General features: G+C 46.2%; 1 protein-coding gene across 3 annotated transcripts in view; it reads right to left on the bottom strand.

Moving 5' to 3' along the window:
• Positions 1-1427: 1427 nt before the first annotated feature.
• The window catches only part of Tmc3 (transmembrane channel like 3), a 39416-nt gene continuing 16553 nt past the window's right edge, over positions 1428-24290 (bottom strand). The window contains exons 8-23 of one of the 3 annotated variants that reach the window (XM_021215134.2): positions 24008-24155; positions 23115-23158; positions 20545-20692; positions 19159-19268; positions 16278-16356; positions 14843-15091; positions 14176-14304; positions 13371-13438; positions 11533-11661; positions 9048-9158; positions 8081-8206; positions 7234-7312; positions 5893-5933; positions 5433-5521; positions 4068-4323; positions 1428-2271 (exon numbers count right to left, since the gene is read on the bottom strand). In XM_021215134.2, coding sequence (XP_021070793.1) covers positions 1428-2271; positions 4068-4323; positions 5433-5521; positions 5893-5933; positions 7234-7312; positions 8081-8206; positions 9048-9158; positions 11533-11661; positions 13371-13438; positions 14176-14304; positions 14843-15091; positions 16278-16356; positions 19159-19268; positions 20545-20692; positions 23115-23158; positions 24008-24155 — 2650 coding nt within the window. Of the gene's footprint in view, positions 2272-4067; positions 4324-5432; positions 5522-5890; positions 5934-5954; positions 7313-8080; positions 8207-9047; positions 9159-11532; positions 11662-13370; positions 13439-14175; positions 14305-14842; positions 15092-16277; positions 16357-19158; positions 19269-20544; positions 20693-23114; positions 23159-24007; positions 24156-24290 lie in introns of those variants that run through there. The other 2 variants (XM_021215145.2, XM_021215153.1) reach the window with 2 other exon arrangements.

Raw genomic sequence — 24290 nt, 5'->3', positions numbered from 1 at the left:
AGACTGGTGCACATGGACCTGAAAACATAAGATCTGCCCGGAATCTCAGCCTGGAACTAGGGTTACAGCAAGTTTGTACAGACTGTACCTCTGCAAGGACATCTGTCCGGCCCTGGGATGGTGCCACCCTTGCTGCAGATCTCACTAACAAGGAGAGCTGACTGAAAGAACTTATGAAGGCTTCATTGACTTGTGAAACCGTTCCCTTACTCTGGATGCTACATGTGTTCATGACTTACCAGACCATGGTATCATCAGTGGTCAATGTGACGCTCCCTGTTTCCAAAGAAATTCAATGTGTGGAGGGTCCCCATTGCTATTACAATTGACAGCAGTGACAGGAAACACACATGTGATATCTGATGTGTGTCAGTTCCTGGGAATGTAGAACCATGGTGCCACTTTTGTCCCAGATATTCAGAGTATAGTAGAGGAGACAGAAATATTACATGTCAGAACCTTTAAAAAGCAATATGAAAATAGGTGTCAAGGCACCAAGCTGGCTACCGTGGGGTGGAGCACACACAGCTGCCCTTCACAGGGCCTGTCAGGGGAGCCAAAGAACAACTCCTTGTGAGAAGACACAGTGGGAAGCAGGTAATGTCGGCCTTGCTCTTTTTTGTGGGTTTGTTAGGTGGAGGCTACAGGCCTGGCATCTCTGCAACTGTGAATTCTTCACCTCCTACCTGAACTGAAGTCTTTTGGCATTGGGGGAAAACAAGACCAGCAAATGCAAAATCAGAGCTGAGAGGTAAGAAAGACAGGTGGTCTTGGAGACGTTTGAACCTCAGTTCCAGCTGAGCATGGTACCAAGTCTCAATTCCCATCCTTCCCAGTGAACCAGGAAACCTCAGCTTTAAACTTGGGATCATTTCTAATCTGTACTATGACTGAGTAATACAGAGTTAAATAAGTTTGCAGTATATGACACTGGCCACTACTAAACCAATTGTCCTCATAAACTATGTACTCTGAATACTTCAAGGGTAGTCACCTGATTTTGGGTGCTCACTATGGAGTGCTGATATGTGTATGTCAAAAGACCATAGTGCAAAGCACTCACTCATATTATTAACGATAAAAACAGTGATGAGTATTTTTGCAGTCCCGATGAGATATCTGGCTTGCAGGTGAGCATGAACACCCTGAATGGAATCAAAGGCCTGGCATTTTCTTGAAATGACAGCCTGATATGGTAAATATATGCTAGACATAAAGAAACACTGAGAATGGCCATGCACACCTCATTGCTTTGAATAGAAAATTACAGCCCTCAGACAGCATCGATCCATAAGCCTAAAGAATCCCCACAGATCTCTTAACACCTCACAGATAGATCCTCTCTTCCAGAAAGGGTGGGACCATGTGCCCTCAATACTTCCAAAGAGATCCAGTCTTTAGGTAGGGACATGGAACATTTGAACCGCCTAGACATTTGAACAAATTAGATCATTTAGCTCTGTGGGCAGTACCTGCCTGGACTTGGCCTTCCTCCTGCCCAGCTGGCTGGCAGACCTTGGGAATCTGCCCTGGCTGGACATGACATGCAGGTATTGGTCATTGTTGCTGTTTTGCTGGTCACTGCTGGATGCTGCTGACACAGAATCAGATTCTGTGAAGGACGGCTCGAACTTGGCCTTGACTCTGGCCTTCAGAGCATGCTGTGGGTATTGGCCGTTCCTGGATCGTGGCTTTCTGTGTACAAATGTGGGCCTCTCAAGCTGGTCTTCAAAACTATTATCCCCAGATCTGTAGTACACCCTTCGCTGGTATTTAGGATCTCTGGTGTTATTTTCTGATCTGTCACCAGTGTAAAAACAAGAAGACCGAGGGAGGTCTGTCAGGGAGCTAGCAGGGATTGACCACTGGACCAAATCTCTCCTCAGCATCTCCTCCTCTTCTTCACTCAGCTGTGGAGAGCAAGGCTGGTGGGGAACCCAGGACATGTACCGCTGCATATTCCTGGGGTACAGCTCTACAATGTCACCTAAAGCATCTATCTTGAAATGTCTTTCTGGCCAGAAAGCTGGGTGGGTCTTTTTGTGAGGGTCACGTTCGTTAACGACATAGTATCTAGGAGCACGGGGACTGTGGTCATGTGTCATCAAGGCAGAGACCCCAGATCCACAGAAAGGAGGACTGATTGGCTGAAAGTCTTTACGGGAAAGAGGCTCTGAGCGGACATCTTTGAGGGGCTGTGTCTGTGTCACAGACGAGCAGGATCTGTTCTTGTGGAGGTTGCTTGTGCTGGAACATGGCCCATGTGGATGCCTGTAAGACAGACATGGTTAAGTAGCTATGGCCTCTGTATCCCTCCACATCCCCAGGAATTCCAAAGTGTCTGTACGTGATTTGTGGGCTGTATGCATAGACGCACTCAGGGAGCAGGGCCACACACTGAACATCTCAGAGCCCTGATATGATAAGTGATGCCACTCTCCAGGAGGATACACCTAAAGGCCTCATTAACAAATGTCATCACAGAGCACTGGCTCTGTTAGGAACATTTTTATGGGGCTAATGTTTGTGGAATGCATGTTAGGAATACTGTTCTAGTGGGCTAACCTGCTCTCCAGCTTCTCAGGCACTCCCTCAAGTGTCCACTTGGTGAACTATACCTGTCAAAGGGCCAGTGACTGTGCTTTGGCCCCAGCCCCCAGTGACCTCCCAAGAAAGACTTAGATTCCTCCCTACTTGTCAAGGTGCTCCAAGGATGTGAAGACAACTTGCATAAAACAAATTCTCCAGTTCTATGATAATTTGCAGGAAGGAAAAAGAAAAATTATATCTATCTCTATGTGTCCACTGCACTACAAATGATGGACATAATTCTATCTCCTCATTCCACTGGGTGCTGTTTGAAGAGTAAAGGAATCTGGGTTCTCCTGCTTCCTGGAAGTTGAAATTGAAGCACCTGGCCCATATACGTAACACATTGCGGGTCTTGCCAATAACTTATCAGTCTGTGTGTGAAGTGGAGACCATTTGCCATTTGCAGACCGACAGTGGAATGAGGCCAGATACAAAGATAGGGAAGCTCTGGGACCCAGGGCGAGGAAGGAGCCCATCGCCCAGGGTATAGTGGAGCCTACCACTAGCGGAGAAGCAGGAATCCCAGAACTCTGAACACTGGCTATGACGGCTGGGACATGGGGCTCATATTCCTCTCATCCGTAGATACTCTATGTGTACTAAGGGACCAGGGTTAAGGCCTGAATGTGTGTGAATGTAGAGTTTTACTCCTTCCCTAGACAAGGCCTGAGTATCTCAAACAAGACTGCTCCTTCTGTTTCCAGTGACAGTATCCCGACCTTCTATGATCTATCACTGAGATCTATGTTTTTACCTTATACACTGTAATCCTGTCAGGTGCTCTGCAGGGTCTCATTTAAGTTTCTTAATAAGCCTTTGCACATAATAACTTCAACCCCACCGACGTCTTTTGTATGACTATTGTAAACAAACAAACAACAACGACGAGAGCACAGAAACCATGAGCTGTGACTGTTAAGCTCGCCCGCGCTCTCCAGTGCACCTCGATTTTCCTTCTGAGTGTACCTCTCTTTCACTTACCCCTCCTGCTAAAGCCCGAATTAAAATGCCTTTACCAACCTCAGCTCTACTTCCTAAACTGCCTAGTCCTCATCCTCATCCCTGGATGAATCAGATCCAAGTTTAGCCTGAGTCATGTTTTTAAAAGTCTTGAGGAATTCCCCCAGGCTATTCAGGGTGTCCTGGGGAGCTGTACCTCGCTTCTGCACCCTAAAATGCTGACTTGGGACATGAACTGCTAAGTGACATCTTACTTTTCCAGGCTACAGAAATATGTATATTAGGCTGTGAGGAGTGTGTGCTTATAGACAATATGATAATGTAGGTTTCAAAACTCTTGAGCTCTGCTCCCCCACACCACTTCCATATGCCCAGGTCCCGGCACTCCCTGCCTTCCCACTCCTTCAGTGGGCAGTCCTGGAATTTAATGGCCTCAGCCTCCTGATGGTTCTGGCCCACCACTGGCATCACATTCAAGAAGCCTGTTCTCCTTTTGTGACAGAGTTCACCCTCACCTGTTGGTGTCCTGCTCTGGCCTTGACCTAGATCCATCTGGAAGAGGAGAGCAGGGGCCCCTAGACCCTTGTCCAGGACTCTGGGGCAGGGACCTTGTGATCACCTCCATCCTGAGGCTCTTGCTACTCAGAGAGTCGAAGTTACGCATATGGCCATTGTTTGGGGATGTTGCCATATATGCTGAGGACAGCTGGCTGATGAGGTCGCCGTCCTTTAGAAGCCTCTTGCTGCTTTCCTCGTGAGTCTGGATTCGAGCTGTGGGCAGAGGAAAGAGCAGGTGACATGCCCAGGTTTGCTGTGCATTGAACCTTAAAGTCCCCACATGGCACATGCTCAGACTTGGTCCCTTATCTGGCACTCTTGGGAAAAGCCTTTAAGACTACAGCCTGGTGCTAAGACCTCAGGCCATAGGGGTCATGTGCTCTAAGGGGATTGTGAGACCCCTTTCTGCTTTGGACTGTGAGGTGAATAGGTTTGCTTGGCACATTATGGCAGGGTGGTGTGCCCCCTCCTAAGCAATGGGGCCAATGGGACACAGCTTGGAACCTGAAACCGTGAGCCAAAACAAACCTTTCCATCCTTATAAGAATGGGATGTATTTATCATTGCAAGAGAACACTGGCTGGCACAAAGCTAATTTAGCTAAGGGAATTTGACAGCAACTGAGTGTATAGTCATCAGCTACATACACCTACAAACACAGTGGACCCTTGGCAATACACATTTGACCATTCAAAGCATAGTATCCAGGCAAGGAATGGAGGAGCCCAGTGTTGTACCCCAAGACTACAGGGTACAATCTGATACCTTCCAAGGCCAGGAAGGCTGTTGGAGAAAGTGTGTGTGGGTCCTGGTTGTATGAGGGGGTGGCTCTGCCTGGATTACTGCAGTATTCTCAATGGACACTTCATTTCTAACAGTGACAGTGGGTTTCACAGCACAAAGCACAGTCATCTTATATGTGACCTGGTGACTCCTCCACATGGACAGTGACCCTTGGGCTTGAGTCTCTGAGAGGAGAAGAGTTCTATTCTAGACAGATTCCCTTAAAACAGTCACAGGAACTAGTTCATGCGGACGTTTGAGTTCCCTTCTCCGTCATGCTCTGGTAGGTAGCGTGGGCTGAGTCAGGTCAGTGGTACCAACTGAGCATCAGTGCACTGAGTCTCAGCGCACTCTCAGTGGTCTCAAGGGGGCAGAGTTACTGGCTCTTTTTGAGCTGAACCTGTCATTCCACCCCCAAATCTGTCCTTCTAGCCATGCCAGATATCTGTTTCCCACACTCGCCTTCCTTCTGGGGCATAGCTTGCTCTTCCCTGGATGGGTCTGAATTTGGAGAACTGGGGGGCGGGGAAAGGTTTAACCTTGCAGAGTCTTTGGCTTTGAATTTTTACTTGAATCTGCTTCAGGGGCTGAGCCTGCCTGCCTGGCATCGCTAGGGATGGCTAGGGCCGCAGGTCAGAGAAGACAGAGCTTAGGAATGTGGGAGCCTGGGCAGAGGCCTGGGAGATGGGCTCATGTGGGAAGAGATGGGTACCTGAGAGGACAGACACAAGTGGTTAGACAAGCAGGTGCTTCAACATTTTCCATCTTACCACACTGAGTTTTCTCTCCCGTTTCAAAGCCCCTGTCTGATAACCGAGACTTGGGGGTTAGTTATAGGCCTGTACATGATTACATCAAGGCATTAGAGCAGTGGCTGGCCCTGGTTTTACTTTCGTGTGCCCAGCGACTTGAGAAAATACAGAACTGGTTATGAGGCCCCTTCTGTAAATGCTCACCAACTTAGAGAGCAGACATTTGTCTTTTAAGACTCACTTACCCTCTACCATTTGGGCCACCTTTTTCTTATCTTCAGATCTTGCCTGGAAAATAGGAATGGCAACCAGTTTGCTTTAGGTTTAAGAGGAAGCAGTTACTATTTTATTTTGCAGAGAGAGAAAAAGACTTATGTGCTATTAGTCATACTCTGAACACAATAGTACCACTGAGGACAGAATGCTCAGGACATAGAGACGAGACCTTTTATTTGAGTGAATAAATGTAGACATGGAAAAGCCAAGGTTTTATGCCTGATGGGTTTCCTGGAAGGACAATTAGTTCATGCATATGTGAGACTCTGCTAAGGCCAACAGTATCCTGTAGCTGAAGGAGTTGGGACCTGCAGAGTTTCATATTCTGGTTATTTTAGGGATGAGGCCCAAGTCTCAGTTGAGATTCATTTTGCTTTACGTGTACTGAGCACATTCATCCTGGAGGTGACTTTATAGGATATTATTTTTGACAGTTTTGTACATGAAAGAGTTTCCTGTTATGGAATTTTACACTCGGCCTCATGTTGACACTCCAGGACTTTCAGGCCCTGAAGCAGTTCAGATCTTTAGATTAGGGAGGCTCAGCCTGAAATGGTTTGAGTCACAAAGAAAATACAAATGAGCCACTAGGGAGATATCCATGGACAAAATGCCCTGCAACTGGAAATGGATTCCTAACTTGACGTTTCACGAAGCCAGGCTGTTACCCCTTTACATAAATTTGTATGTATGGGAGCAGTTGTTTTCTTTCCCTAGAGAAAAGGGTACATGGGTTTGTTTTTCAGTGATGATGAGAGACAGGAGGTGAGCAGGAGGCCTCACTTAAGGAAGTATGACTTTCAGGATACACACGACCCAGAGAGTTTGGTACTTTGGATACGTCCCTGGCCTCCTCCTGACCTTGAGGGAGCAGGAAACAGAGAAGCGGAAGGCCAGGGGGTATCTACCTCAATCTGGTTACTTTAGGAGAGGTGTGTACTCCAAGTGGGAAGGAGTCTATGCCAGACACAAATCTAAAGAATAGGAAAGAAGAGAGCAGAGTGCTTGGGGTTCAAACAGTACTAGGGGCTCAGTTGATCCATGTGGGGGTGGCTCTTCACCAGTCTGTTAAAGTCTACAGAGGTGCCATGCAAAGAGGGTGCAAGTGAGCAGCAGGCTTGCTCCCAGCAAAAGCAAGTGACCACTGGCTATTCTCAGAAATAACTTGGAGGGTGGTCACTTTGTACCACAGTGCATGTGCCCTGTAACCTGAGGGTTGGAGCTGCTTTGGACTCTCATGCTGGAGAAGGTGTAGGTATCTGGCCAGGGCTGATGTTGGCATGGATGAGAGCTGAGTTCAGATGATACTTGCGTTTTGGATCTGCATCCTGAGTTGCTGGCTGCTGAGCTTGAGTGATCTCGCGATGCTCTGAAGGTAGTAGATGAGCATGCTGGCATGGAAGGACATGGGATAGTAAGCGGGGTTCTTTAAACTGCTTCTGTAGCTTCCCAGCCCTGCTTAGGGAGCAGCGGAAGTGAGGGTTTCCCGGCTAGAAGTATACTCACTAACTTCTGAATCTTGAACAAAAATACATCTGCCTTCTTTCTCACTGCCTGTGGTCCCTGGGAAAGCACAGCTTCATTTTTTTTTCCTTTTGTTTCCTGCAGCTGACACCTATTGCTTCAGATTCTGCACCCTGACAATAACTATAAGGCACCAAGACCAGCAGGCACCTTGCAGCCAATCAAGCTGTGGCTACTGGTTTCCCTTCTCTCTGAAAGACCTAATAAACATAAGCTACTCAGCTGAATTATGGCATTTCAAAATTATCTATACTTCTGCAGAATACTCTTACTGGTATTAATAGTGGCCAGACTTGTTAGAGTGGCCACAGTAAACTTCCAGATGATGTGGTTGACTCGGGAGCTGTGCAGTCATCCCTCCGTGACACGGTGGCATGTGCTACTCTGAAGTGTGGCTCAGGATCAATGTTTCGATCACCAACCCTTGTAAGTGCTTTCTGAATGGACTACTTTGATTTCATTATTGGACATCAGTGTGACCAGGTGGCTACACACACAGCTGTCCTAGAAGGCTGAGAGGTGTGGCACCCCCTGGAGGCTGTGGGGAATAGTGTCCCCTCAAGTCTGGGAGTTATGACAGACTCTGTAGGTTGAAGATGTGATGCCCCCTAGGGGCTGGGAGGAGTAGCACTCACAACAGGAGCAGCACAGCTGGAAGTATCACCACGGGGCTGCTGATATGTCCAACTACAGCATGAAACCACGTGGGGAAGTCATTCTCTATCGTCTCAGACACAATGTCATAAATCTTCTCTTGTCCACTATGAAAAAAGAAAAAGATAATTCCAGATTGGACTGCTTTTGGCCAGGAGAATGTTTCAAGGTCTATCAAAAATGTTTGGGTGTCTAGAGGTGGATCTCCAAAAGCGGCTACAAAAGCTGGAGGCCAATCTGCAAATGACCAAGATACCGAACACTCCTAAAATTATGAGAGTAGTGATCTGGTTACCTGGTAGGTCTGGAGGTGAGGCCACTGATCGCACTGTGAGCGCACTGGCTTTTTAGCAAGTAAATAAATGAAGACACCTCCAATGGTTCCTGACTCAAAACCAGCTTAGGCAAAGATGGAGATGGCCGTTGAGATGTGTATGGCTACAGCAAGATACTCCAGGCTGAAAGCTGGCATGGACTGTCTTCACATAAAGCCTGGCTTCAGTCACATGGATTTCTGTACAACCATCTGCTCCTTTCCCCTCCTTTTCTTTTCTACCTCTAAACCCTTCTTTAGATCCACCCACTTGCCCTCTTTCAAACTCCTGATCTCTTTTTGCATCAACTGATAGAACATGCATACTTGTATGCACATGCATATTTATATTATACATACATTTCTAAATGCATTACTACAACCTACTCAGCCTGTATATATTGTATACAAGTATGTTTTCAGTTTTGAGACAGAGTCCTACTCAGTAGCTCAGGCTGACCTTTAACTATTGACAGTCCTCCTGCCTCAGCCTCTCAAATACTAGGATGAAAGGGGTGATGGACCACACCATGCTCTGTTGGTTGTTTTCCATTATTTAGAAATATTGTATTGTGTTATATTAACTTATCCATTTGCTTGTTTACTTATTTCATTTTTTTTTCTGTGTGTGTTACCTGAAGGGACCACAGTTCAGAGATGGCTTGTAGTGGACAATCGCAAAGATGGTCGGCAGCATGCAGAGGAACAGCATGAACAGGAGCATTGCCAGGTAGAAGTTGTTGGATCTGCAGAAAGAGCAAGTATCACGAAGCAGCATTCATTCCAGAGTCTGAATGAGGGCATCCACACGACCAGGCAGAAGCACTGTCACATCTGTGGATGGAACTGCTCTCTTATCAGGGACCTGGAGAGGTGGCTCATTTGCAAAGCGATTGCTGCATGAACACAAGGACCTGAGTGTGATCCCCAGCACCTGTGTGAGAAGGCTGCAGCAGGAAGCATACTTGAAATCCCAGCAATGGGGAGGCAGGGACAGGAGAGTCCCTGTGGCTTACTGGCCAGTCAGCCTGGCCAGACTGGCAAAGCATAAGGTGGAGAGTGAGTGAGAAAGATGCCTGACTGCTATCAACCTCTGGCCTCTACACATAAGCACACATATATGCACATGCACTTGCATATATACACAGACTAACACACACACACACACACACACACACACACACACACACACACACAGTGCTGTGTGTGAGGGGCATGCCCAGCTTAGAAACCCAGAAATCAGCTTTCAGAGAGAACCTTCCACCCGAGCAAGTTTACTTTACAAATACCAGCTGGGCACTCGTAAACCAAGAAGGCAGTGGTCCTATCCCTGTGTGCATGGCTTCTACCCAGTTATCTCTACTCATAGAAATCTCAGAACTACTTTAGGACCCACCAGGGTCCTGACCTAATGCCTTCCTCTTCTCTGACAGCCTTGAGCTTGCTTCTTAGGTCCCATGGGTGGGGCTCTGTTGGGTGTGACCTGAATTGGATCCCATTTGCTCTTGTTTTGTTTATTTCTCTGCTCCTTAATGCTCAAAGTGAATGTTCTGCCTGTTAGTGCCTCATCTCTGGGTCCCAGGTTGTTATCAGTGCTGTCAGCTGCCCAGGCTTCCCTACTGGTGGCTCAGACCAATTTGGCATGTGAGATCCTGTGTGTAGTCTATGGGTTCTAGTGATGCTCAACTATCCTGCCTGTAAGTTTTCTCATCTTTCTCCTTCTCTGCTGAAAAATTACTTAACCAGAAGACCTGTGCAGAATGTAACAGGCAGGGGCTAATGTTTGTACCCTCATTCTGACATGTGGTTGCTTTTGTGGGATATTTGAGAGGTGGTTTGGTCCGTGAGGCCTCCACTCTCATAAGTGGAATTAGTTCAGGTACATACATTCAGCTCATCTCATTTGCTCTTTTGATCCTTGTGTTTGTAGCACACAGGGAGGCCTACTCTTTCCTCTGGAGAACTCTGCATTTGAGGAACATCCTAGAAGCAAACCCTAGACTTATCTGGACTTTAAGCTTCAGAAAAGTGAGCCAAAACATATACTTTGTAAACTGTCCAGGTTTAGGTATTCTGTTATAGTAGCTCAAATGGAATTAACAGAGAAGGTGTGTGAAGTCCCACCCTGTCTCTGTCCCCTGAACTATACATTAATGAACACCTACACATGTGTATTATGAATATGTATAGGTTAAATAATCGCATGTAAATATAGAAAACCATATATACAAACGTAAGCATGTGTGGTCACCGGATAAAATATAAATAGATTACTATGCAGGTCATGTTAAAAATGTTTGAAAGCCACTAACAGATACAAGCAGACACACAGATAATTGCTGTGACGGAGCACTATAACTGGGGTCTAATCGTGAGATTCAAAATGTGTTCTGAATCCACCCACATGGCTAGAGGCAGGGAAGAATAAGTGTTTTCAGGATTATAGAACAATTCAATCTTTTAAGCAACTGTGGAGACTAATGCGCGCCTGCCTTAAAACTCAGCATTACACGTTGTGGCACACTCCAGACAAAAGACACTTAGCAGAATGTACAAGGATGTTAGCCCTGACAATAAGGAGCTGGAAGCAGCCATGGCGGAGATAAAGAAATCAGAAGGTCAGTTGTGTGTGTTTTCTCAGTGACATGAAGCTGAGAAACACAGTGTTGAGTGGAAAATAAGAAATCTGAACACAAAGGAGCGCTTTCTCTGTGTCACATTCTACATAAGTGACAGAACCAGGCAAGCCCAACCGGGTCTGTAGAAATCAGGAGGGACTGTGAGGAAGGAGTGGGGTGGGGTGTTCTGCCTTTATGTGGGTGGGTGGGGGTGTACCGTTGTGTGGAGTCTGTGAAAGGCCAAATCTGATACTCCTAACTTGAGCATTTTTTCCAAATGATTATTAGACATTAGTAGAAACCTAAAAGATATTTGGCAAGGGTTCTAAAGGGGTGACAACTGATTTCAAGGTGGAGGGGGTAATAGGCAGTGACTTCATGGGGGAACCAATCAGAGAGACTTGAGGGTTTGATAGATATCATGGTAGGAGGCCCCTAGTTGGAAGAGGCATGCTCAGAGGATGCATGGTCTCAGCTCAAGGCAGAAGCTCCAGCTACCAACCTGGAAGCTCGAAACACTTGCTGGTGGGGTACATTGCAGGTCAGCACTGCCCAGCTCCTCAAGTACATCAGCCCAATGAGCTTGAGAACATTGAATGCTGGAAGACACGGAGAGAAGAAGGCCCCCATCCTGAAATGGAAGAAGGTCAAGTCAGTCTCTGTGTGTTCACATTCAGGGTTGCACACAAGACACCCCATGATGGAGCAAGGGTGGGAGACATTCCGAGTACACCCTGTACTTCAAGAACTGAAGAAACTTCTGGAGGTATGAGACCCAGTCTGCACATTCCAGAGGGATGATGAGTCCCTGAAGGTGGGTGGTGGGAAAGGCCTCCTCTGGGGAGAAGAAGACACTGGAGAACAAGATCCTGGAATAAACTCTAGACTTTGCCGGTCTGGGGAAAGAACTAAGTTAATAAGTTACTGAGTTTCAGACTGAATTAACAAAGGTCAAACATCCCCAACTTTTGTTGGCTGTTGCTCTCAGGCACCTCACATGTGTTAGTCCACTTAATCGTCTGAAACTCTGAAAGGAAGACTAGATAACCAAGTTAGTAGATTGGAAAGGCAAACCTGGGGAAACAAGTCAATTTGCTCAAACACATATTGCCCAAAGAGTGACCCAGTGTCTAGATGTAGACACTTCTAAGAGCAGAATTAATGAGCTGAGAGTACTCAGTTATCTCAAACAAGCTAGGACACCTAGCTATGGCACAAATGTCAAAGGTACAACAAAACCCAGGACCTCCACTTTAGTTTAAAAGCAATTTGTATTGGATATGCAATTGAACCTATTCCGGTGGAATTCATATTTAGTGGCAGGAAAATGAAGTGTTTAATAAGTGTTTTAAGAGCAGTCGTTTGCTCTCTTATGGCAGACATGTCTCCCGTGCCTCTCTTCATCATCTTTTACTGCATACGATGACTGCAATTACTTGAAAGAGTTGTAGTGAAAAATTTAGTTCAGTATTCCAGAGATCTAGCACATATTAAATAAACAGTACATATGGTTACAATGACTTAATTTATACAACTGGGTTCCCTATGCAGTGCTGTGACAGATGTTGGAGGTTGTGTTTTCTGAATGTACCGAATATCCAAGCTTCCTCTTTTTCTTTGTCTAACATTATTTGGACCCACAGCACCATTTGTGGTCCCATAGGTAAAGCGGTAGGTCCCCTCCCACTACTGAGAAAAGAATGGCAAGATGACCCCTGCCAGTGTCCTGGTGCTCCTAGGAACAGGATCTGCTTGGCTGGAGGTGCCCCAGCTAAAAGGTCTTGTCAGGATCCTGGTCACCCTTCAGGGTGTGCCAGCTATCATGAAGAATAGGCTTCCGTCTGGGGCTAGTGTCCATATGAAAGGAGTAACGGGAAACACCCAAGATGGGCCTATCTCTAAGTGCTCCAGTATAACCACAGAGTTCCTGACACCTTGGCAAGAAGCAGTCTTCTGCTCGCTCACCCCCTTCCCACCTGAAGGATTCCACCACTCCCTATGCAGATGCTTTAAGGGCTATGACCAAAAGTAGTTTAAAAAAGAGCCACTCCCTCTGTCATTCTTTTCTGTAAAATCCTCAGGAAGTCATTACTAAAATAACCTCACTCAAGAATTCGTCACCCTATTGGGGTTAGGGTTAGGGTAAGGGTTGGGTTAGGGTTAGGGTTAGGGCTACGGTTAGGGTTAGGGTTAGGGTTAGGGCTACGGTTAGGGTTAGGGTTAGGGTTAGGGTTAGGGCTAGGGTCATCCTGATGATGCTTATGGCTGTGTGTATAGGTCCCTCTGGGCCCCCTTAGCTCATATGACATTAGAAAAGCTGGCATGCATCATTAACCCTACCAAATCATGCCTTGATTGTAGACAAGGTGCAGCACATTCTCGGCAATCTTGAATTCTCCATATTCAGGCTGTTAGAGAAAAGCATTTGTATTAAGAATCAAGTCATAAATTCCTTTGTGCACAGTAGTGCATTGTGGCCGTTTATACCAACTTCTTCACTCTTGTAAATACTCAGACATCACTGTCTTGCTCGCTCTCAGCAAATGGTGTAATGAAACCTGGGTCAGGAGCTCAGTGGTGCATGACCTCTCCCCTTTCCTCATGAATCCCCTTTGTGGTATCTCTGCCTCACTACCTGGGTCATGCTCTTATGCAGCTATTTCCTTAGACTGAAGCATTCCCTTCTGAAAGGCGGGTCAGGAGAATTAGGAAAGTCAAGACTTAAAGCTCAGGAAATGTCCAAGGTCAGAAGGGCCTCCCAGAGGCTATGCAAGCAGTTCACAAGGAAAGGAAAGACTCTTTAGTGGAGCTGCCTACAAGTGTGCAGCAAGCTTTGCTGACATCAGCCATACTGGCATTGGCATTTTAGTTAAGTAGCTGTCTGAGTCATCCATGTGTCTGTAAATAATCCTTCACCCATCCTTTTGTAAGTAACTCCAAGAATCTTGTAGGTTCACTAAGCTGGACTTGAATGGCATCACTTCTTGGGTCTGTTTCCCTCTATTTGAGATGAACAAAAAGTAGACTCCCCAGAAAAAGCTGTATGACGCATGCCCGCCTCATTCATAGACAAGCCAACAGGAAGAGATGGATTTACTTCTAGAACCTTCCTCAAGTGAAATACTGGGGGAAGGATTTTACTTACAAACTTGCTTTCAAGGTCCCAACACCAATAGTCACTTAGGTAGCGAACAAAAAGTCCCCGGAAGAAGTCTATGAGGAGGATGCTGGCCACGGTGAAGAGCATGTCAATGACAGACAGCTTCAGCATCTCCTGCAACACATCGGGTCCTGCTGTCACCATGTCCCGACCCCACAATCCTCCCTCCTGCCGTCTCCACAGCTCTCTTCCTGGTTCTCCCTGTCTCTGTCCCTTCCATGGAGCCAAAGTCAGGAGCCCTCTTATGTTTTCCCTTTATATCTCTATAGAGCACAGAGGCAGAGGGAGGGGTTTCTATCACACCATGGATGTTTGGACAATGTCTGCTCATTTGAGTTTGGATTGCAAGATCCAAGGCAAAGACACTACTACATAAATCTTGGGAAGACCCTAAGGTCTGAGGCTCTGAAACAAGCTCTTAGCCAGATGTGCTTATGAGGTTGGTGACGACCTTTGACAAGGACCTTGCTTAGTTACTGCTCGACAGTAACTTTGCTCTGATCACTAGGATTAATTTTGAATTCTGGAGCACAGAAAATTAAAACCTCACTGGATCCCATATTCTTTTTCTATGAAAAAGGGACAGTGATGCCCAAGAACGTTCCCAGGGTGAAGTGTTTTTGGGGACTTCTCAAAGGGCAGAGGAAAACACCTGGCCGACATATGTCTCCCAGCACTGGCCTTGTGGGCCCTGGATGTAGGGCACTGTCTTGTTGGCCTTTGTGTGTGGCGTGATAGAAGTCAGAAAGCTTGTCTCTTCCGCAACCCATGTGCTAGTGTTTCTTCTGAGCTCCACTCCTGACCCAGGTGTGGGCCACTGCCCTTCTTCAGACACTGTCCTGGTGGCAGAGAAAGTGGGAGCATCTGCCCAGTGGCTTGTGATGTTTTTAGTAGCAGCTTCCTGTTGAGAGGGGAAGAGAAGGAAGGAAGGAAGGAAGGAAGGAAGGAAGGAAGGAAGGAAGGAAGGAAGGAAGGAAGGAAGATAGGTAATTTATATGTTTTTAAGAATCCAGCTTGGACAAATGAAGGGAGCTGCCACATTTGCTTTGGAGGGATCATTCTCTCTCTCCAAGTGATCATACTTCTCTCTGACTCTCCACCCTATCTCTTTCTCCATCTCTCGTCACAATTTTTCCCCACTCTTTGCTCCTCTCTTCTCTCCTTCCTTTTCCCTTACCATTTGACTAGAGGTGACCACACTTACAAGACACCAGCTAAAACATACCATACTGTCACCTAATGAGTATCAGAAATGGCTCTACGGTTCTAGGTGACTTCTTTTCAACCTCAAGGGTATTTTAAGTCATATTCACAAGGAGATCGGGCTTCAGAAGGTGGTAGCCTAATTCTCCAGACAGACTTCAGGTAATTTGCAAGGTCAGGGCCAAGGTCTATGTGATTTCAAAGTCCTGGCTCTCTATGACCTCTTTGACATATATATATATATATATATATATATATATATATATATATATATATATATATATATATACACCCTTTATTTATTTATGGTATTCTTTGAGTAAACCACCCTCAGGAAGCCCCTCTTCATGCCTTCTGTCCCCTCCCACTCATGGTGTCCTCGAGGGCTGAGCAGGTGGAAATGAATATTAAAACTGCTCTGTGAGTGTGGGGCTGGGACTGGAGCACACTTGGAACCTATGGCCGACTCATCTTCCTGTGCTCATTTGAAGCGCTGTCGCAGTCTTCCTTGATAGAGGAATGAAAATAAGGTAACATGGGCCAGAGAGACGTGGCCCAGGCTCTCATAACAGCACTGTTGGGGCTTAAATTTCTCTCCACACCTTAAAAGGACCATGGTGGTAAGGATTGGAACATATGAGACACAAGTATAAGCACTAGAGGGCAAAGATGATGAAGACACTGGCATAGGGGTGCTTTGTGGGGAGCAACTACAAGAGTCTGTCCAGTCTGGACAGTGATGGGACAGGGGCAGTGCAATCTAGGCCTTGATGTTGGGTGACCATCCAGTCTAGGCAGTAGTAGCAGGTACTATACAGTCTAGGCAGCTATGACAGGTACCGTTCAGTGGTGATGGCAAATGTCGGTCCTATCTGGATGCTCACCTCAATGTTCATGCTGTTCACTTTGTCCAGAAGAGCAATGATCAAGCTGTAGAGATTTCCTAGATACAGTACCAGGACCCTGAAAACCACAAGCTGTCTTGAGAAACAGGAACACCATACATAGGACCAGCAGTCTAGAGCTACCAGGGAGCTCAAGGTCATCATGGACATGCTAATAAGACAGTGGGCACTGCATGGGACTTCCTTTGTGCTGTCATTGAAAAGCCACAGGCTACGGGGTACTAGAGATGGCTAAGTAAAGGAATTTGTTGGTCATGCCAGACTTTTGCCTTTGATCCTCAGGAGCCACATGGTGGAAAGAGAAAACTGACTTTCACAGGTTGTCCTCTGCCCTCCACGTGCATCACACAGACAGACAGACAGACAGACAGGCACGCAAGCACACACACACACACAAAGATAATGTAAAAATTAAAACAAAACTTAGACTACTTGAATCATCTAGCTTCAGCAGGCGATCCCACGGTAGCCTGTTAGAAACACTAGTGCAGCAGAAAGACCACGGGTTCTGTAGGGTGACACAGTGCGTGGCCCATGCTTTCTGGTCTGTGATGTTGTTACCTAGCATCATTCCCCAGTTTCCAGCAAGTTTGTGCTACATCCTCCATTCAAGGAATGAGTGAACGGAACTGCGGGGTTCCATGAGGCTGAAAGACCAGCAGGCCACTTGGAGATCCCAGCACCCACCCTTGGAAGTACAGGCTGGGCTCCACAGCAGCACAGAGAGGCAGTGTTACAGTTACACCATAGCTGCCAGGCAGTGGGATCTGCTTGCTGCAGGGTGTGCCAATCATTATAGACACAATGTCTGTTCAAGAGTGGAATATTTGGGAAACACATCCTGGCATTGCCAGCAATAGAGCCTTGGGTCTTATGGGAAACCTGCCTAAAGAAATAAGGTGGAGGGGGTTGGGTGGAGAGATAGCTCAATGGTTAAGAGCACTGGCTGCTCTTCCAGAGGTTCTGAGTTCAACTCCCCGCAACCACATGGTGGCTCACAACCATCTGTAATGGGATCTGATGCCCTCTTCTGGTGTGTCTGAAGATTGCTATAGTGTACCCATATATGCAAAAATAAATGGCCGCGTCATTAAAAAAGAAAAATGAAGAAGAAGGGCAAGGGAAGCAGCCTCTGCAGATCCTTCACTGGGTCAGCGATGTGCACATGTGGCCGCCATCCCAGTGAGAATCTTAAGGAGAATACTTCCCCATGGAAATGACAACTCAGACATCCACACTGGCCTCTTCCATCTCTGTGGGACGCAGGTGACTCCATGTACAGGCAGCTTCTTAAGTAGACACGCTTGCCGCTTGCCTTTCCTCTGGAGCTGCAAGGGGGCTCCTTTACTTGGCATCCCAGGTGACCTCAGCGTCTGTCTCAGCCTATGTGGGTCACAGCCCCTTCAATGGTGTGTGGTCAGTGCAGATGGAGGAAGAGCCCAATTAGCTCTTGGCAGAGCCTGGGCTTTTGTTTGGGTTCTCACTGCATCTTGGATGAAAGGTATCATGGTCTGCTAGTGAGTTAATGGAACCGAAATAATATGTCTTGCTCTTATTACCAGAATTATGCCTCATTTGTCTGGGGTTACATCTCTCTGTGGCTCTGTTTCTGTAGTTTTGAGTATGAGAAACGAGACCAATCTGTGTAATAGGATTGCCGTTACACCAAATGCAATAATGGAATCGATTCTCCCCAGTGCCTGTGGGCAAGGAAGAATCTGAGGCAGGTACTTCTCATCCAGGCGGGATTGGTGCAGAGTGGAACAGAACGCAGCAGGGTGAGGGGGCCCCAAGCCTTGTCCCAGGTCTCCCATGCTGCGGGGTTTTGGTCAACTCCTTGATCATTCTAGTGATGGTTTTCTATCTTTACAGCTATAGGGTTTCAGGAGTCAGAGAACTGGAGTCGCCAAGCCAAACAACACCCTTACCTCTTTTAGTAAATAAAGGGCTGGCAGTCAGCCCTCTGTTGACCTATCAGCTGTAGCTTTTTTAATGCCATTCCCTTGGAGCTTGGAGTCAGGACAGACATGAATGCATAGATGACAGAATCTAAAAGATTGACTGTCCTGTCTTTTTCAGAAGATATTTACTGGTTCCAGAGCGGAACTAATCCTTCTCATAGGGGTGTGACATTTAGAGAGTGTCATGAGGTGTCACAGGAGATGGCTTGGAGAAGCCAGCATGGGTAGGGTAGGGAGTGACTGATCATGCCTCTGATACTTCCTATACGATGGTTATCAGCACATGAGTTGAAGTGGAGTATACAGAACCCCAGGGAAGAAAAGCAGCTTTCCAGAAAGATACCCACAAAGCCCTTGCTAGACGTGAACGTGGCTCTCTCAAGGAGGCAGTCTTGAGATGTTCCCTTGGACACAGTCTTCTCAGGCCACATCTGTTTATGACATCCATTGTGTCTTGGTACAGCCCATACCATCATCCAGCTTTACTACCAGAGTATGAGCTGTCTCCATCATGTCTGGCACACAGTGAGGGTCTATGCCACCACTCAGTCAAACCACAGAGGGGATTCAATCAAAACAAGACATGTTTTCCATCATTTTGCTGCTCATTTCCTGTCTGCTTTCCCTCTGCCCCTCTGCCCCTCATGCTCCTTTCTCTGCATACTCCTTTGCACTACCTATAATTCCAGCTGTGTTACTGGCACTATTCTATTCCCTCTTGCTCTGACTCTGCGCCTTTCATTCCTACTGCTGCCAGCTTTCCTGAGCAATCTCCTAGGGGAAGCTCTCTTCTACATGTGGAGAAGCAGCAGAATGCCTTAGCTCTGCAATGATTCAGTCCCTCTGTGGATGGCTGATGGGTGAACCACCTTGGGGCTCTTCCCACCAGGATGCTCTACCTTGCTAACTGGAAGCGCAGCGTCGTCCGTGGATGGTACATCTCCAAGGCAGCGATGAGGTCAAAGGCAGACGGTGCTAGCATGGTGACGAGGGAGACTACCACGCTTACCTATGGAGAGAGTATAGACCCCTCAAGTCCCCCCTCTCTGCTCTCTCAACCACACTTGGTTTTGTATTTGGCCACCTGCCAGTGTGAATGTCAGTTAACAGGGACACTGAGCCCCTGTTTAGAAACCTCCCCAAATTTCTCTTAGAGTTATCCTTTTTTTCAGGCTACCACCACTCCATCATGGAATTGTTCCTTTCTGGAACTCTCTGTTAGGGTCAGGAGGATGCTTACACGTGTCGTCTGGGCTTTGGTATCATTTCTGTCCCATTTACCAATCACTACCTCATTGTATTTATACCTCCCTGACCTTGGTTAGAAGATGGAAATAATTGCTATTATTATGATCAGAAAGGGGAAGGCAGAGAAGTAATTGAATATCCCTCTGTACACAGGGGATTAATTATCTTGAGAACCATGCCTGGCTCTTGTTTGTCTGGACTTAAGGGAGAAGAAAGGCGAGTTTAAGCTGGTACATAAAATGTTTGAGCTAAATTAAGAAATAATTTCTGAACAGATGTTTAAAAATCTGCCGTTTTATAAATGTGCAAAAGGTACAAATTTACTTAACCCACATAACTTGTATAAAATACAAGATGTGAGAAAGACTATCTGGTATAACCTCAGATTCTAGGAAATGATTGAGCACAGGTGAACACACACAGGATAGATGTATGCCCATCTACAAAATGGATGTTATTTTTATCAGAGTAATATGAAAGGTGTTTTGAAGTCATTTTTGTCTTTCACATCTTGGCAGGTAAATTGGGCCAAACATTTAGGACAAAAGTCACCATTATTAGAAATTATTAAATTCTCCCTAATCTCCTACTTGGAAATTTTTATGTATGGGTGGGTTGTTCAGTACACAAACAGTTTATGAGACTGGTTTTGGAAACTACTTAAGAGCTGGATAGAAGCAGCTAATGGGATTTGAAGCACATACATGGGTCAATAAAGTCACTGATGCAGCTCTGTGGTAGAGCTCATGCCTAAGGATGCGGATGCAAAGGAACAGATGTGAGCATAGAAAAACTGAACCATAAGGATCAGTGTGGGCACCTGGAGGAGTTCTTAAATTAAGATCTTCCCAGTTATTTAACCAGGACTTGATAGCACTGGCGCTGAAGACTCTGGTCCCTACTCTAGAACTAGCAGGCTATACTCATTTCTAGAGATACTTCAGTCTAGGTCACTAAAGAAGCATACAGGAGGCAAGGTTGTCATCCCCATTAAAGTGCCCCTGCTTTAGAGAACATGGCTGCGAGTAGCTGGGTACCTCATTCTTTTCCCAAAGCGTCAGCTCCTTCTTCGACTGCTCCAGCTTCTGGGACCGGTCCACCACAAAGTAGATGAGATAGATGCTTCCAGCCAGTGAGAGGAGCACTAGGATGTTGGCAATGATTCTCAGGCAGACGGTCACCGCCCTGCAGAGAGAAGCAGTACCCGGATGCAGATGGCGGGACTTGAGGCCCGGGGCCTTTCCCCTGCTGGGCGCCTCTTTGCTTCCTCTGTCTCCAATTACTCACTTTCTGAGAGATCAACAGAGTTGTAAATGTGGCCAGGCAGCAGCTTGGAACTAATAAACCATCCACCATTGGTTTTAGGATGAAGTATGTATTTAGTATGCAAATATTTAATTTGAGGTTTGTTGCTTAACATTGAAGTCCTACAGAGCTCAAGAAATGATTCAGCCCTGAAGGGCTGGCCATGCAGGCATGAGGACCTGAGCTCAGATTCTGAGAGGCAACATTTAAAAGATGTCAGGCAAAGCGGCGTGTACATGTAGCCCCAGTACTTGGCTTTGGAGAGGTAGAGATAGTCAGATCCCTGAAACTTACTGGCCAGCGAGTCTAGTCAAATTGATGAGCTTTGGATTTAGTGAGAGATCCTTTATGGTTATAGAGGTAAGAAGGCATTGAGGAAAAATGCTCATTATATACTTTAGGCATCTATGCACACATATTTATTCACATGTACACTAAACAATACATGCATTATTCTACACACACACACACACACACACACACACACACACACACATACACAAGAGTCCTGTGAAACACACAGTGCTTCACATAAAGTTTTCAGCAAAAGAAAAATGGGGATAGGAGAAAGACTGGCCTCATCTTTCAGATGACAGTTGGTGGACCCATATCATGAGCCCTGGGGGAGTCCATGGGTGCTGTCTCCCACGGCATACTCATTCTATGGGTAAGAATACATGAGCGTGGACCAGGACCCTATTGAGAACTTCCCAGGGCAGAGGTGGGATAGTCAGCCTAGGTACCAGCAAGCTTGCACAACTCTGCCTGGAGAAAGATGATCTGAAGGGGCACACAGAATTGAACCACTCCTCCTAAGTCCTACTACAGGAGATCTTGGGCAGGCCAAGATATTTCTTTTTATGCGAAATTTTGCCCTTCATAAAAAGAAACTTGTTCCTAAGTGAGATGGTGAATGACATCTTCCAGATAAAAAAGGAAAACATAACGAGCTAGATAGCATGGTTATTCCCCACTCTAGAAGGGAAATACTATAGACCCTGAACTGGGGCAGAAGACACTGAGAGAACCAGGTTCATCAGTGTCATCCTCCTGCCTCTAGAGCACACAGTTATCATTGCCAGGATCACACTACCCACTAGGCGCCAGTTAGGAGGAATGTGGCAGGGGGATACAAAGTCTGGCTCCCCATGGCCAAGCCCCTGGCATCTTTCCTGATGATCACAGCTGTCTTGAGTGAAGTGGCCAAGTGAGTTTCCTCTTCCTCCGTGTCTCCCCCTGGTCCAGAGTACTTGTTACATCTCTGTCTTCCTCTGAGCAATAGAATGAGGACTAGGGGTGATGGAAGAATAATGTGAAAACTTGTTCATCCTTGGTTCACCGGTAATGAGTTGTTGCGTAAGACCTCTTGGATCTAGAATAAACTTAAAGGTGCCTGCCTACCTTTTTCAAATTCCAGGGATCATTGAAATCATCTGATTAGATACACTAAAGACACAGACTCTGTATCCCACTGCCAGGGATGTTAATCTGAACTGAGCTTTCAGAGGCTGCTGATGACAATGGTGGGCTTGCTTTCTGACCTCTGAGATGCCTGATGGGACCTATCCTGTCATCTCAGTGGAGAGGAAATGTAGGTCAAAAAGGTTGTGGGCTAGCTTTCTGGGTCACTGGGGTTTATGTAAGGGAGGGCTAGGACCCATCCTTCCCCGCTGCTGTGTACAGCTCTTCCTAGCTCTGCCCCTGTTCCCATCATTCCCAGTAGCCAGTAGACACACATTTACCTGAACAGAAGGTTTATAAAATCATCCAGGACATGAAGCAGGTGGGCACGCCTGTCTTATGGAGGACAGGGCGGGCCATGGCCCCTTCACAGCAGTGCCCCCCTAGTCTACTGGGTCTCTGTTTAAAGCTCTCATGACAAACCTGGCCCCCAGAAGATCATCTCTGTAGGCTCTGGGAGTGAACGGGATGGTCCTTGTATCTCAGGGACTCAGAGATTTGTTTCTAGATAAATTAGTCCTAACTCATGTGTTTCCTTCACTTTGCAAAGTAGAAATTATTACTGAAGTCAGCCACTTTATTATATAAGTCAAAGAATAGGAAACTGACGAGTCTCAGACCTCCCATCCAGTTTCAGCAGGTTCTGCAGGAGGAAGCACTCCCAAAGACTGCTATAGAAAAAGAACAAGGACCCCCCCCCCCAGGTCGTATTACTAAGGAGATTGGCACCAAGAGGAAAGAGTAGCTATGTAACAATTGTGAAAATAAGATGTGGACAACTTGATAATTCTTTTGTACCAAATGAGGCAAAAAATTAATGAATAGGTATATGAATACTTACATGTTTTTGTTTTTTTTCTTTTCTTGCTCTTCCAGTATGGCCTCCTTGAAGGAAAAATACATATAGCATTAGGACTTAACCTTGTAACCAACTATAACCACTAGGAATAATGTATCAACTGGGCATGATGGCTCATACTGTGATCCCAACCCTTAGGAGGATCAAGACTTTAGGACCATGCTTGGCTACATAGTGAGTGTGAGCTCATCTGGGTCTAAAACCAAAAACAAACCACTACCACCACCACTAACAACAACAGCAGTAACAGCAGCAGCAACAACAACAGCAGCAACAACAACAGCAACAACAACAACAGCAGCAACAACAACAATCCCCATCTATTATCTTAACTCTTATCTTCAATACCTGTGACTTTCTTCTGTAAGTTTCTATTGGTAGCAGTAGATTAAATATTAATTATATAATAGTCAATTATGCAAAATATTTGGAGATTGGGAAGAAAAAATGGAGAAAAGAGGCTGTGATATTTTGAATCGTGGAAATATTTCCTCCCCAAAATAAGGTTTCCTTTAATTGCCTATGACACTCAGATGACCCAAATCTCTGATTTTGATCACATTTACCTCTAAACTAAAAAGCTTATATCCATAATGTAGAAGTATTTATTCACATATAGGTTTTAGCAATCCATTGCGTAAGTTATTAAAAATACACAAATCAAAATTTTAGGACAATGGAACAATACACAGAAATAAGATGTTTTGAGCTTTTGTTCCCATATCCTTTGGGCTCTTGGCTTTCATTATCAACCATGGTTACCTCTTTGCCTCTTGTTGCCCTGAGCCTGGAATGGAAGAGAACAGTGCTGGCTCTGCCAGCAGGGGGCGCTGACTGTTTTGCTGCCGGGACTCCATAGCACAGCCTTCACTTACCCTAATGCTGTTCAGGATGGCAGCTGTTTTGCTTTCTGCAGCCTCTGGGTTTCCAATGAGATAGTCCCAGGCACAAAACACCCGCCAGCAGAAGGTGTAGTTTTCATTGGAAGCACTGGCCAGGCTGGTGCGGGAGTTCTTAGCCATCCTGCAAGAGAGCCACTAGTGAGGTCACAAGAACAGGTCTCAGGGATGGGATCACCCCCTCTGAAGTGCCAAAACCTGACATGGAGCCTTTGTGCTGTAGAGAAATGAAATTTAAGGCCTGGGATTCATGCAACTT

The sequence above is a fragment of the Mus pahari genome, chromosome 1 (assembly GCF_900095145.1).
Source record: "Mus pahari chromosome 1, PAHARI_EIJ_v1.1, whole genome shotgun sequence".
NCBI lineage: Eukaryota > Metazoa > Chordata > Mammalia > Rodentia > Muridae > Mus > Mus pahari.
Note: the sequence above shows the minus strand (reverse complement) of the source record. Positions and strands in the feature narration are given on the sequence as shown.